Genomic DNA, 13001 nt, shown 5'->3' with positions numbered 1-13001 from the left:
TAGACATAATTGCTTCCCTGTATGTCAAAGACCCTAAAATTATATCCTTATATATTAGGTGCTGTGAACTTGTTTCGTTCTCAGCAAAGAAGATGCTGAGAACAAGTAAGGAGTATAAAAGGTTTACTAGGGAGTAATAAATTCCTGGCAGAAAAGGTAAGAGAAAGAATTGAGTAAGGGGCACTATCAGCAGACCAGACAAAGTCTTTGTCAGGCCATGTGGCAGATTTAGAGCAGATTTCCATTAAAGGAGTCTCACATTGGATGAAAATGTCCAGGAGTTTGCCCTCAGCTACCAATGCCTTGATTGGCCTGGGGAACCCCCAAAAAGAACATAACTTTAACTCAAATTTATAAAATATTATAGACCAATAAAAAATAAATTCTAAAAAACAGTGATCGTGAAGGTGTCAGCTAACCATTCACCTAGCAGGTGAGCAATGAACCTTTCTGAAGGAGTTGTGTATCTCCATACACAGCCACAGGTTACTATTATTCCTTAAACCTTGTTATATTATTCAAAAAATACTTATTAGTATTTCCAAATTGGTTTACATTTAACTGCAAGTGGATATCTTAATGCTACTAAGCTTACTGAATATTTTGCCATAAAATTTATCAGATAGGAATGGTGGAATATCATTTTAGCAACAGCACAAAATTTAAATAGCTAATAAAATCTGAAATAGAGAATTTTGATATAAAAAATTAAAACATGAGGTGTCAATGGCTCCAAGAAGATAACCTCATCTTTTCAAAAATTGAAAAATCTTAACTAAATAACTAGTAGTATTTAATTAGATTGAAAATTTGAGAGGAAGTAATGAAAATAAATGTCACAGAAACTCAGCACTCAGTGTGTAATTAAAACTTAGCACTATCTTTCATGAAGAAAAATAGCTAAATTTTAGGTAAATACAGATAAGATTTTATTTATATTAAGAGAGCGTAACATGAGAACTGTGTAATAGAATTTTTAAAAAAATCACATTTGAATTTTCTCACTTTAAATTTAAATAAAATTTCACCCATTTTAAATTCTTAAAAATACTTTTATCACAATCCTTACCACTATCAACAAAATAGGCAATTCAAGCATACTTACCTAACACAGTTACAGTTGTAGAGGACTGGGCATTTCCAAGTGGGAATGTAACAGCTTTGCATATATATTTTCCAGAATCAGAGAATCCTATGTTATGTAGAGTAATTGTTGCATCATTTAGTGAATAGTTTTTAAACAAGACTCTTCCCTGATACTCTCCTTGAACAGAGAATCCATATTGAGGATGATGAACTGCAACAGTCTGTGAACTTTTACCATGTATCTTCTCCCAAGAAATTTGCGTTATGGTTTCATTTACTTCAATTAAACACTTCAATGAAACATTCTTTCCCCATACTGCTGTGACATGTGGCTCCACAATAATTGGTCCAGCTAAGGCACCTATGGAGGGGGAGGGGATACTGTAGTTTTTAAAATGGAAAAAAGTTATGCTAACATAAAATCTCTATCCCTCCCTCTTCTCTACTCATGGGGGGTGAGGGTGGGGTGGTGCATGCACTTGTGCACACACACATTTATAACTGAACAACTAAAAGAAATGAAAAGGCTACATGTTCACTGGGTTTAATCTGAAATTCAAAAACTTGTTATCAAATTGAATACCTGATAATGTGAGTGCTCCAGGAGGAAACAAACTGAATTTAGACCAAGAATTAGCTCGGAAACAAGATCCTTCCCCAATCAAGCTATCACCTGAGTTCCCAGCCTTGGCTGACACTTTGCAGCCTTGTGAGAGACTCTCAATCAGAAGACCCCAGCTGACCCATGCCTGGATTCCTGACCCATAGAAACTGAGAGATAATAAATGAAAACTGTTTTAAAACTAAGTTTAGAGATAATTTTTTACACAGCAATAGATAAATTATACATGTAGGATCTTTCAAACCAAATATAACATCAAAATATCTTCTTTTAGAGAATCCCAATATCAAGTCTCTAATTAAAAAATCATTTAAAACAGACTGATTGCCAGAAAATACTAATGAATAAATGTTTATATAAATATGAAATTATTTTTTTCCATTTGAGGGTAAAGGAAAACAAAATTCACAAGCAAATGTTAAAATGAAATGATATAAAACTTCTTCCAAATAGTACTTATTTCCCTCCTAAAAGCAGTGGAGCAAAACTTCCATTGTTTTGAGGGAAATAAGATTAATATTCATGAATACTATAGTCAAGCAAGATACTGTTCATTGACAAATACATTAGAACAAGCCCTTGGAGTGTTTACTAATCATATAGTAGGGCTGACAAAATAACTGAACAAATACTCAAACTAAGAAGTAAACCAAAATAAGCACACAAAATATAAATCAAACAAACAATAAAGAATATCTTTAGAACTTTTATTTCTAATTAAAATGTTAAAATGAATAAAAAAGTAGAAAATATCACAAGATCTAGAAAACATGTTCAACAATAAATTTGGTATAATATTATTTCCATGAACACTTTTTGGAGGAAAAAGCAAAAGCAACAAAATAAATTACAGGACAAATTTACCATCTAAGAGATAACTAAGAAATACAGAAAGGAAATAACAACCCACACTGACTATATCTTACAGTTATGAGACAAAAAGAAAAACTTTTGCTTTTTGTAATCATCGCTTCAAAAATGTTATCAGGCCACCAAATTTACTATCTATCATTCTTTATCAAGCTATCAAGTATATATAATTACTAAGCTTTTAAAATGAATCCAAAACATGCAAAATATAAAAATGTTTAAAGACACTTAAGCTAGCTATCACAAGCCTGTTACTAAACCAGAAAATAGACCAATGAAAAAGTCTAATAAAAAATTCATGCATTATGAAATAATATTCAGCTCTGCATTTAAGAAAAATACTCCACAACCAAATAGGACTATTTTAAGAAGGTAAGGATAATCCATTCATCATATTCAAAGCTCCTACACAACTTTCTCATTTGATGCTAAAAAGGTACTTAGTAAAATTTAAATCTCACTACATGACTAAAAAAAAAAAAAAAACTGAAAAAAAAAAGATTCTTAATAATAAAGTAGATTTTTCTCAAATCAGTGGCCATGATTCCATCAAAATGGGGGGGAAAAAGGAGGGGTGTGGCTATTAAAGCAAAGATCAAGATTAAGATGTTGGTGCATTATTATTACCCTTGTTCAACTGGAAATTGAATCCAATGCAATGGGAAAAGGTAAATACTAGAAAGAAACAGAAATATAATTATTATTTGAGAAATCTAATACCTATAAAGAATTGAAGAGGCCAACTGAAAAGATATTAGAACCAATGATATGCTGGTTTAGAAAACTTAAACAAAATGTATATACACTATATATTCAGCATGTTATAGTTATTATTTGTAAATATCTTTATAAATTTATTGCAGTAAAAGTTTAAATAGTATTTATAAATGTTAAAATTTAAAATGCCTGAATAGCCAAAGCCATACTAAGCAAACAGATCAAAGCTGAAGGAAATCACATTACCTTAAATTAAATTATACCATTAAATTATACCATTAATACAAGGCAACAGTAGCCCAAACACCATGGTACTGATATAAAAACAGACACACAGATCAATGGAAAAAAACAGAAAACCCAGAAGAAAAAGCCACATATCTATAGTCAATTGATATTTGACAATGTCAACAAAATCAGACAACGGGGAAAGGACACCATTTTCAATAAATGGTGCTGGGAAAATTGGATGGCAATATGCAAAAGAATGAAACAAAACCCCTACTTCTCACCATACACAAGAATCAAATTGAAAGGGATTAAAGACTTAAATGCAAGACCCAAAACTATAAAAATACCACAATAAAATCTAGAAAGAACTCTTTTAGATTTGGGCTAAGCAAAAAAAAACATGAATAAGATCTCAACACATAGGCAATAAAAACAAAAATAAACAAATGAGACTTAATTAAACTAAAAAGCTTCTGCATGACTAAAGAAATAATCAACAAGTGAACAAACAACCTGCAGAATGGGTGAAAATATCTGCCAACTATGCATCTCACAGTGGACGGATATTCAGAATTTTTAAGAAGCTCAAACAACCAAATAAATAAATAAATCCCATTAAAAAGTAAGTAAAGAACATGAACATTTTTCAAAAGATATACAAATGGCCAAAAAGCATATGAAAAAATGCTTAACATCACTAATAATTAGAGAATTGTAAATTAAAATTACAATGAGGTATTACCTTAACACCAGTCAGAATGGCTATGACAATTCCAAAAAAATCCAAAGAATAGATAATAGCAAGATTATAAAGAAAAGGAAGCATATATACTGTTGATAGGAATGTAAATTAGTATAATCTCTATGGAAAACAGTATTAAGATTTCTCAGATAACTACAAATTGAACTACCATTGAATTCACAAGTCCCACTATTAGGTATTTACCCAAAAGACAAGAAATTATCATATCAGAAAGATACGTGTACTTACTACTCACAATAGCAAAGGTACGTAATCCACCTACATGTCTATCAATGGATGACCAGATAAAGAAAATGTGATACACACACAGAGTATTACTATTAAATCATAAAAAAAGAGTAAGACCGTATCTTTTGAAGCAACATGGATGAAACTGGAGACCATTCTCCTAAATAATTCAGAAACAGAAAGTCAAATACCCTATGTTCTCACTCATCAGTGGGACCTAAACAGTATGTACACATGAACAAGGACTATGAAATAACAGACATTAGAGACTCAGAAAGGGGGAGGGGGAGGGAGGAATGAGAAATTACTTAATGAGTGTAATGCACATTATGTGGGTGACGGTTAAACTAAAAACTCAGATTTTAATAATACATAATACTATGTATATCCATGTAACTGTACATGTACCCTTTAAATTTATTTTTTTAAAGGAAAAAGGAATATTTAAAACACCAAGTAACGAAATTGTAAAGAACCTATAAACCTAACTAAGTTACTGAAATATATGAAGTTATGACATGTTTCTAGGTGAGAAGAGTTATATACGTGTCAATTATCCCCATATCGATACACCAATTCAATGTAATTATATAGAAAACACTGATAACGTTTCTGGAAAAAATAGACTAGAAATGACAAGAAATACTTCAAAAACAACAATGGCCTAGTGAGGAGAAAGGGAAATATTAAAGTAAAAATAATAAAAAGTTTGGTATTAGTATCATAAAACAATTGAAAGTGCACAAACCAACCTATATAAATAAAGTTAGTATCTTATTTGAGTGGAGAAATAATTGGTCAAGAATGCTGAAAGGACAAGAGCTAAATACCTAGAAAAATGCAGATTCTCATTTTATACTAAATACCAGCAAAAAAAGATAAAGAAGAAAAACGAAAAATTCTAGAAGGACTGAAGACCTAAATGTACATAAAACCTAATGTACATAAAACCTTTGTATATTTTGTCAAATAACACTAATTACCAATTAGGAGTGGGATTACAAAGGATTAAAGAATGAACTGGTTTTTTGTTTGTACACTTTGATGTCAGATCATTTGTTAAGAAATAATTTTCATAATAAAAAGCAAACTAAACAAAATTATCTCTCTCAGGTGGAGGTAGAAAAAGGATGGGATAAAAAAAAAGTGTTATAAACAGAATGTTTGCAAAACCTTCCACCCCCCAAGTTGAAGCTCGAACCCAAATTTGAGGTCTCTGAGCAGTAATTACATTTAGAGAGGTCATGAGGTTAGGGCACCTGTGATGGGATTAGTGTACTTAGAGAAAAAGAAAGAGACACCAGAGCTCATTACCTCTCTTTCTCTGTCTCTGTATCTAAGCCATACGTGAGTGAGAAGGCAACCATGTGCAACCCAGAAAGAGGGCCCTAATCAGGAACTGAATCTGCCAGTACCTGGATCACAGCCTCTAGAACTAGGAAAAGTAAATGCTGTTTAAACCGCTTAGCCTATGGTATTTTGTTATAACAGCCCAAGCTGATGAAGAAGGTAGTATTAGAATAACTTGGGAGCGATACTGCTAATTTTATCTCCTCACAACCCAGAAGAGCCATGGCCTAGTAGACCATCATTATCAAAAGGAATATTTGGAGAGATTAAAAAAAAAAATGACCCACTGATTAAAAAATACATTGTAAAAACTCTGCAACATTTAAGTTGGGAAAGCCTCTCAGTATGACAGCAAAGACAAAAAAAAAAAAAAAAAAAAAACCCACAAAAACAAACAAACAAAAAAGGACTAAGCAACCCCTTAATGAAAAGAGTGTAAGAGTAGGTATTTACAAACAAATACATAAATAAAACTATACATGGCTATTTTTTAAGTGGCTTTACTAGTAAATAAATATTAATGTAACTATCGGAATTTATTTTTATTTTAATTTCTAGGAGGTAAGGAGTAAATTTTAATTTCTAACTTTTCTACAATAGTATTTTTTGCTTATTACAAAAGTAAGTTTTATTGTATGCTTTCTTGCTTCAACTCTTAAACCTTTGAGTAAGGTAAGTAGAGATAATCTGGTTCTCCCTAGATTCCATGGGCTTCTAATTACATACCTCTTTTTGGTGTTTTCATTAGCCAGAGTTCTGCTGCTTGCTTGCAAATAAGAACATCTAATACATTTCCATTCCTGGACTAAAACCAAAGGTTAAAAACCACTCTGAATAAGATTTTCCTCCTGGAATCTTAAACTGTGGAGAAAAGATTTTCTGTTGTAGTTCTTAAACCAAACTCCAAATCAGAATGCTTCCTACTCTGGATGCTGTTTCTGCTCTGTGTGCCTACGTGATTTACAGTTTTGTCATAAGCTAATTAACTGAACTTATTCTTTTAGAGAGAGATAAGATTATTTCCTCCCCTACCTATAGCTCCATGAAAACACTACAACCACGAAAACACCACTTTTACAAGTCCTTTTGTGTATTTCAACAGTCATTCATTCACACTCAGTATTTATAGAGTGCAAATGACAAAGCAATTGGAAATACACATACTCAAAACACTTCTGACAAAAAACTTAATGATTTATATAACTACTGTAAGTTATTGAAGAAAAAAGCAAATGGAAGACTAAAGATCCATATAAGAGATTACACTAAAGAAGTGTAGGAAATAAAAGCATGAATAGAGTGGCCATGGTTCCCTTTCTTTTCTCTCCCATTCCCAACAATGAACTAAGAACTAACCGATGTCATCACAAATCAATTTTGACACTACCCTTTTGAGACTATAATACTATCTTTTAACACATTTCACTTCTCAACCTACAGGCATCTTGGACATTTCAAGTCCCAGGATCTTTCAAATGTGACGATCTATAAAACAAGTACATTCAAATACGCTACAAATGAAACATTTTAGTCTGTGTCCAACTATAAACAACACTTCCAAAGATCTCTAAGTTATGGATCCTTTCAGAGTCCTCTGAATTCAGAATAATTTTAAGATAACTACTAAAGTATACATTTTCAAGAAACTAGCAATATAACAGCATCAAGTTATCCTCAAAAATTTTAGTAAACTTCAATGAATAAATTTTGCAGGAACCAAATTTATCACTAGCACATTCAATCATTAACCTGCATTGTTTTATATTGATGAATGTTTAAGTCATGTCAACTTCAAAAATATAACCAAAAAAGGGGGGGCATTTTAATAAAATCCCTAAGCAATACTTAAAACAGAAATACAGAAGAGTAAAGCCTGTGAACTGGAAAACTTATGTGGAACTATTTATAAACTGCAAACAAATATTAGACTACAAAAGAATCTCTAACTTTTGTCATAACAAGAAATAATAACTCTGGGTTCATAGAAGTTACTATACTCTAAGGAGAAACTGGGTCACATGCCAAAAACTGGTTGAAACAAGCAATCATTTCTTCATTCTTTAATTTTTCAGGATGTATCAAGTCATACTTTATCCTAGGCACTATTATAGGTGTTGGGAATAATACTGAACAGATATTACTGCCCTTTTGGAGTTTACATTTTAATGAGGACCATCTAAATTGCTGGAAAACTAGCTCAGGGCTCCCACTGATTCTGCATTATGGTGAGTTGTATAATTATTTCATTTTATGTTACAATAATAATAGAAATACAGTGCACAATAAAATGTAATCATCCCCAAATCCTCCCCACCCTCATTTGTGGCAAAATCATCTTCCACAAAACCATCTTCTACAAAACTCATCCCACTGACTAAGCACAAGTCAGATACTTTGGATACAAAGCAAAATAACAAAATTTGCTTCTGGAATGAAAAACAAGATCTGAAAGAAATAAAGAAGCCCAAATTACTCCAAGACTTTTGGTCTGAAAAGTGGAATGAGAAAGTTGCCATTTACCAAAAATGGGAACTAGTACGTGGAATATTTTTAAGAGTTAGGGGTGGAGGAGTTTAGAAGTCCAGTTTTGGACATGTTAAGTTTGACAACCAAATGACTATTTAACCTGAATTGTTTTAAACAGGATATATAATAGTGCAGGAAAAAGTAATGGACTGGAGATAAAAATTTAGAGTAATATAACCTCAATGAGATTAGATAAAATCATTCAGAGTATTAACAGTGAAAAAAAGAGCAAAACAGTCTGAATATCAAACATCTATAGTGCATTCAAACATTAAATTCAGTAAAATTCAACAAAGATGGCAAAAGAATGGCTAGGGATAGAATCAAATGGATATCCAGCATGCACGCTTACTGAAGAAAATATCTAGAAAGAAAAAGTGATCAATTATTCTAAATACTACTAATAGGTCAAAAAGAACCCTGACAAGTAGCCACTAAATTTAATGACTGTTTTGGTAGAATGGTTGAGAATAAAAGGCTTGATATGCAATGTATTTAAAAGAAAATTGAGACTTATGCTTTCAGACACAGGAGTAAAAGAATTTACCCCCATTCTCTCTAAAACCACCACTATTTCAAGACAATGGTCAGAAAAACAACAAAATTCCAATCTCTGAGAGACAATAAACAAACAAGGTGAGCCCTATGTTTGATTCTAAAAGGGCATGGGGGAAATTAGACAGAGCCAGAAAGTCTTCCTGAGTTACCTCCAAAATTGTACTAAAGGTTCTAACCAGTACAATCAGGCAAGAAAAAGAAGTAACAGGCATCCAGATCAGAAAGGAAAAAATGCAATGTCTTTATTCACAGAAAACACAATCTGTATAGGAAACGATGGAATATATAAAAAAGCTAGTACTATAGTAGTCCTTAAGCAGGACCTAAGATCAACATAACTTATTAACTGTAGATATTTCTATATCGAGTAGAACCTCTAAAAGTTGACCAACCAAAGGACTATAACAAATTTGTCAACATGTAGAGGCAGGTCAACATAAGGAACTAGGTCAACTATACGGTATGTGTGATGCATGCCCGGTCTATAAAAGTTAGGTCAATTTAAGGAGGTGGTCAACTATGAAGGTTCCACTGTATTAGCAGCAAAAAAAGATGAAAATAAGATTTTAAAAACACTGCTGTTTAAAATAGCATCAAAAAAAAAAGAAAGAAATGCAAAATAGCGATAAATCAGACCAAAAATGTAAAAAATCTGTTTAACCCTATAAAATTTGCTGAGAGAAATTCAAGAATATCTAAATAAATATACTTGATCCATAGGTCAGAAAATTCAGTATTCTTAAGACATTGATTTTCTCTAAAACGATCTATGGATTTAGCACAATCAAAATTCCATCAAGCTTTTAAAAGAAATTAACACAGTACTGCTAAAATGTATTTAGAAATAGGGCGGCGCCTGTCTCAAAGGAGTAGGGCACTAGCCCCATATGTGGGAGGTGGCAGGTTCAAACCTAGCCCTGGCCAACTACTGGAAAAAAAAAATGTATTTAGAAATATAATTCTTTGTAACTCTGGGTTACACAAAGATGTTTTAAATGTGTCCCTTAAAAGCACAATCAGTGGACTTCATAAAAATTAAAAATGTCTGTTCTTCAAAAGACACTTATACAACAAGCCACAAAGTAGGAGTAAATCTTTGCAAAACATATATTTGATAAAGGATTTATAGCTCATAAAGGCCAAAATACAAAAGACTTTTCAAAACACCTTAACAAGAAACCAAACAAGCAAATAAAAAGATGAGTAAAAGATTTGAAGAGTCATATCAAAAAAGGTACATTAATAAGCACATAAAAAGATGCTCAAACTCAAAATAAATAAATAATAAAAAAGATGCTCAAAATCATTAGAAAATGCAAATTAAGACCCACTAAGATACTATATTTCATACCCATTAGAATGAATAAAATTAAACAGACAAACAATAACAATATTAGAGAAAATGTAGAGAAATTATAACTCTACTGCATTGCTGGTTGAACTGTAAAATGGTAAAACAACATTGAAAGACATTTAGTCTCTTAAAGATAAACATATAAACACCATATGACTGATCCATATCACTATATCTTTACCCATTAGAAAAGAAAGCATTATGTCCATAGACTCGTACACAGATATTTATGACACTTAATCTGTAACAGCCAAATGCTGGAAACAAACCAAATTTCCATCAAAAGATGAATAAACAAATTGTAGTATACCCTGTAACAGCCAAATGCTGGAAACAAACCAAATTTCCATCAACAGATGAATAAACAAATTGTAGTATACCCGTACAATATACCACTAAACAATACAAAGAAATATCCTAGTAGGAACAGAGGGTAACTTTCTCAACTTGAGAAAGAACAATCTACAAAAAATTCACATCGTACTTAAAATGGTAAAAACAAAACAAAACAACAACAAAAAACAAACAAGAAGCCTCTCTGCTAAGATCAGGAACAGTGAAGGATCTCTCCTCTCACTGCCTCTTCTCCACATTATACTGGAAGTCCTTATTAATAATAAGATAAGAAAAGGAAATAAAAAGTATACTGATTAGGAAGAAATAAAAACTGTCTTTGTTCATAGGTGACAAAAAACTCTTGGAACTAGTAAATAATTACAGCAAGGTTGTAAAATATAAAGTTAATAAACAAAAGTCAATTGCTTTCTTACCAGCAAGGAAAAAGTGGAATTTGAAATTAAAACACAGTGACACTTACATCAGCATCTCAACAATGTTTAAAATTAGTATGTTCAAAAAAATATATATGCAGAAAACTACAAAACTCTGATAAAAGAACTAAATAGAAAGATATTCCATGTTCAAGGATAAGAAGACTTGATAGTCTTCCTAACTAGATCTAAAGATGTAATGAAACCCTAGTCTTCCTAACTAGATCTAAAGATGTACGAATCAAAATATCAGCAAGTTATTCTGTGGCTATCAAAAAACTAATTCTAGGCTGGGCACAGTGACTCACACCTGCAATCCTAACACTCTGGGAGGCCAAGGCAGGACGATGTCTTGAGCTCAGGAATTAGAGACCAGTCTAAGCAAGAGTAAGAACCCCGTCTCTATTAAAATAGAAAAATTAGCCAGGCATTGTGACAGGTGCCTGTAGTCCTAGGTACTCAGGGGGCTAAGACAAAAGGATTCCTTAAGCCAAAAAAGGGAGTTTGAAGTTGCTGTGATCTAGGCTGACTCCACAGACTCTGTCTCCAAATAAAGAAGCAAACAAACAAACAAATAAAAACCCACAGTAAGTAATTCTAAAATTTATAAGGAAAGGCAAAACACCCAGACTAGTTAACACCCCACTGAAAAACAAGATCAGAGGACTGACAGTATCTGACTTTAAGACTTAACACAAAGCTATACGAGTTCAAGACAGTGTGCTCAGATTCTGATAAAAGGGCAGACCAGTGGAGTAGAATAAAGCCCAGAAACAGATCCACATAAATATAATCAACTGGTCTTTTGACAAAAGAACAAAGGCAAGGCAATGGAGGAAAGATAGTATTCTCAACAAATGGTGCTTATACAACTAGATATCCACACACAAAGAAGTCAAACACAGATCTTACTATATCCTTCACAAAAATTAATTCAAAATGGATTATGGATCTAATGCAAACTATAAAATACCTCGAACATAGCAAAAAAAAATCTAAATAACCTTGAATATGACAATGACTTTTTAGATACAATACCACGTCATGAAGGAGCTCAGAGAGTCTCAGATTTTAGATCATTTCAGATTTAGGCCTTTAGTATTAGTGATACTCAGCCTGACTTTAAGGCTTTACTATTATTTGGTGGTAAAATTTATAATCAACAGTAAATAATTTTCAATCACAAGAATGGTTTTTTATTTTTCAAAACCCTACTCCCATTTGATCCTGCAATCCCATTACTGGGCATCTACCCAGAAGGAAAAAAAATCCTTTTATCATAAAGACACTTGTACTAGACTGTTTATTGCAGCTCAATTTACAATCGCTAAAATGTGGAAATAGCCTAAATGCCCACCAACCCAGGAATGGATTAACAAGCTGTGGTATATGTATACCATGGAATACTATTCAGCTATTAAAAAAAATGAAGACTTTACATCCTTCGTATTAACCTGGATGGAAGTGGAAGACATTATTCTTAGTAAAGCATCACAAGAATGGAGAAGCATGATCCTGTGTACTCAATTTTGATATGAGGACAATTAATAACAATTAAGGTCATGGGGGGGGGAGGAAAAGCAGAGAGAGGGAAGGAGGGAGAGGGGTGGGGCCTTGGTGTGTGCCACACCTTCTGGAGGCAAGACATGATTGCAAGAGGGACTTAGACCTAACAAATGCAATCAGTGTAACCTGGCTTATTGTACCCTCAATGAATCCCCAACAATAAAAAACAAACAAACAAACAAACAAAAAAAACCCTACTTACAAATTTACTTCTGGACCTTTAATTTACTTGAAACTTTTTATAAGTAGTATATAAAAACAGAGAACCTGTAAATATGTAAACGTATATTCTCCAATGCAGATATTCCAAAGAACACTGTTTTGAAAACGCTAATGCAGTGTTTTCAACACACAGCACAC

General features: G+C 32.4%; 1 protein-coding gene across 2 annotated transcripts in view; it reads right to left on the bottom strand.

Annotated features, from left to right (window-relative positions):
* Nucleotides 1–13001, bottom strand: part of NECTIN3 (nectin cell adhesion molecule 3) — a 68077-nt gene that overhangs the window by 19838 nt on the left and 35238 nt on the right. The window contains exons 1-2 of one of the 2 annotated variants that reach the window (XM_053564959.1): nt 3206–3224; nt 1106–1447 (exon numbers count right to left, since the gene is read on the bottom strand). Coding sequence is in view for 1 of the 2 variants with exons in the window: in XM_053564958.1 (XP_053420933.1) it covers nt 1106–1447 (342 nt within the window). In the remaining variant the exon portion in view is untranslated. Of the gene's footprint in view, nt 1–1105; nt 1448–3205; nt 3225–13001 lie in introns of those variants that run through there. The other variant, XM_053564958.1, reaches the window with a different exon arrangement.

The sequence above is a fragment of the Nycticebus coucang genome, chromosome 16, assembly GCF_027406575.1.
Source record: "Nycticebus coucang isolate mNycCou1 chromosome 16, mNycCou1.pri, whole genome shotgun sequence".
Taxonomy (NCBI): Eukaryota; Metazoa; Chordata; class Mammalia; order Primates; family Lorisidae; genus Nycticebus; species Nycticebus coucang.
This window is presented reverse-complemented; position numbering and strand designations above follow the sequence as displayed.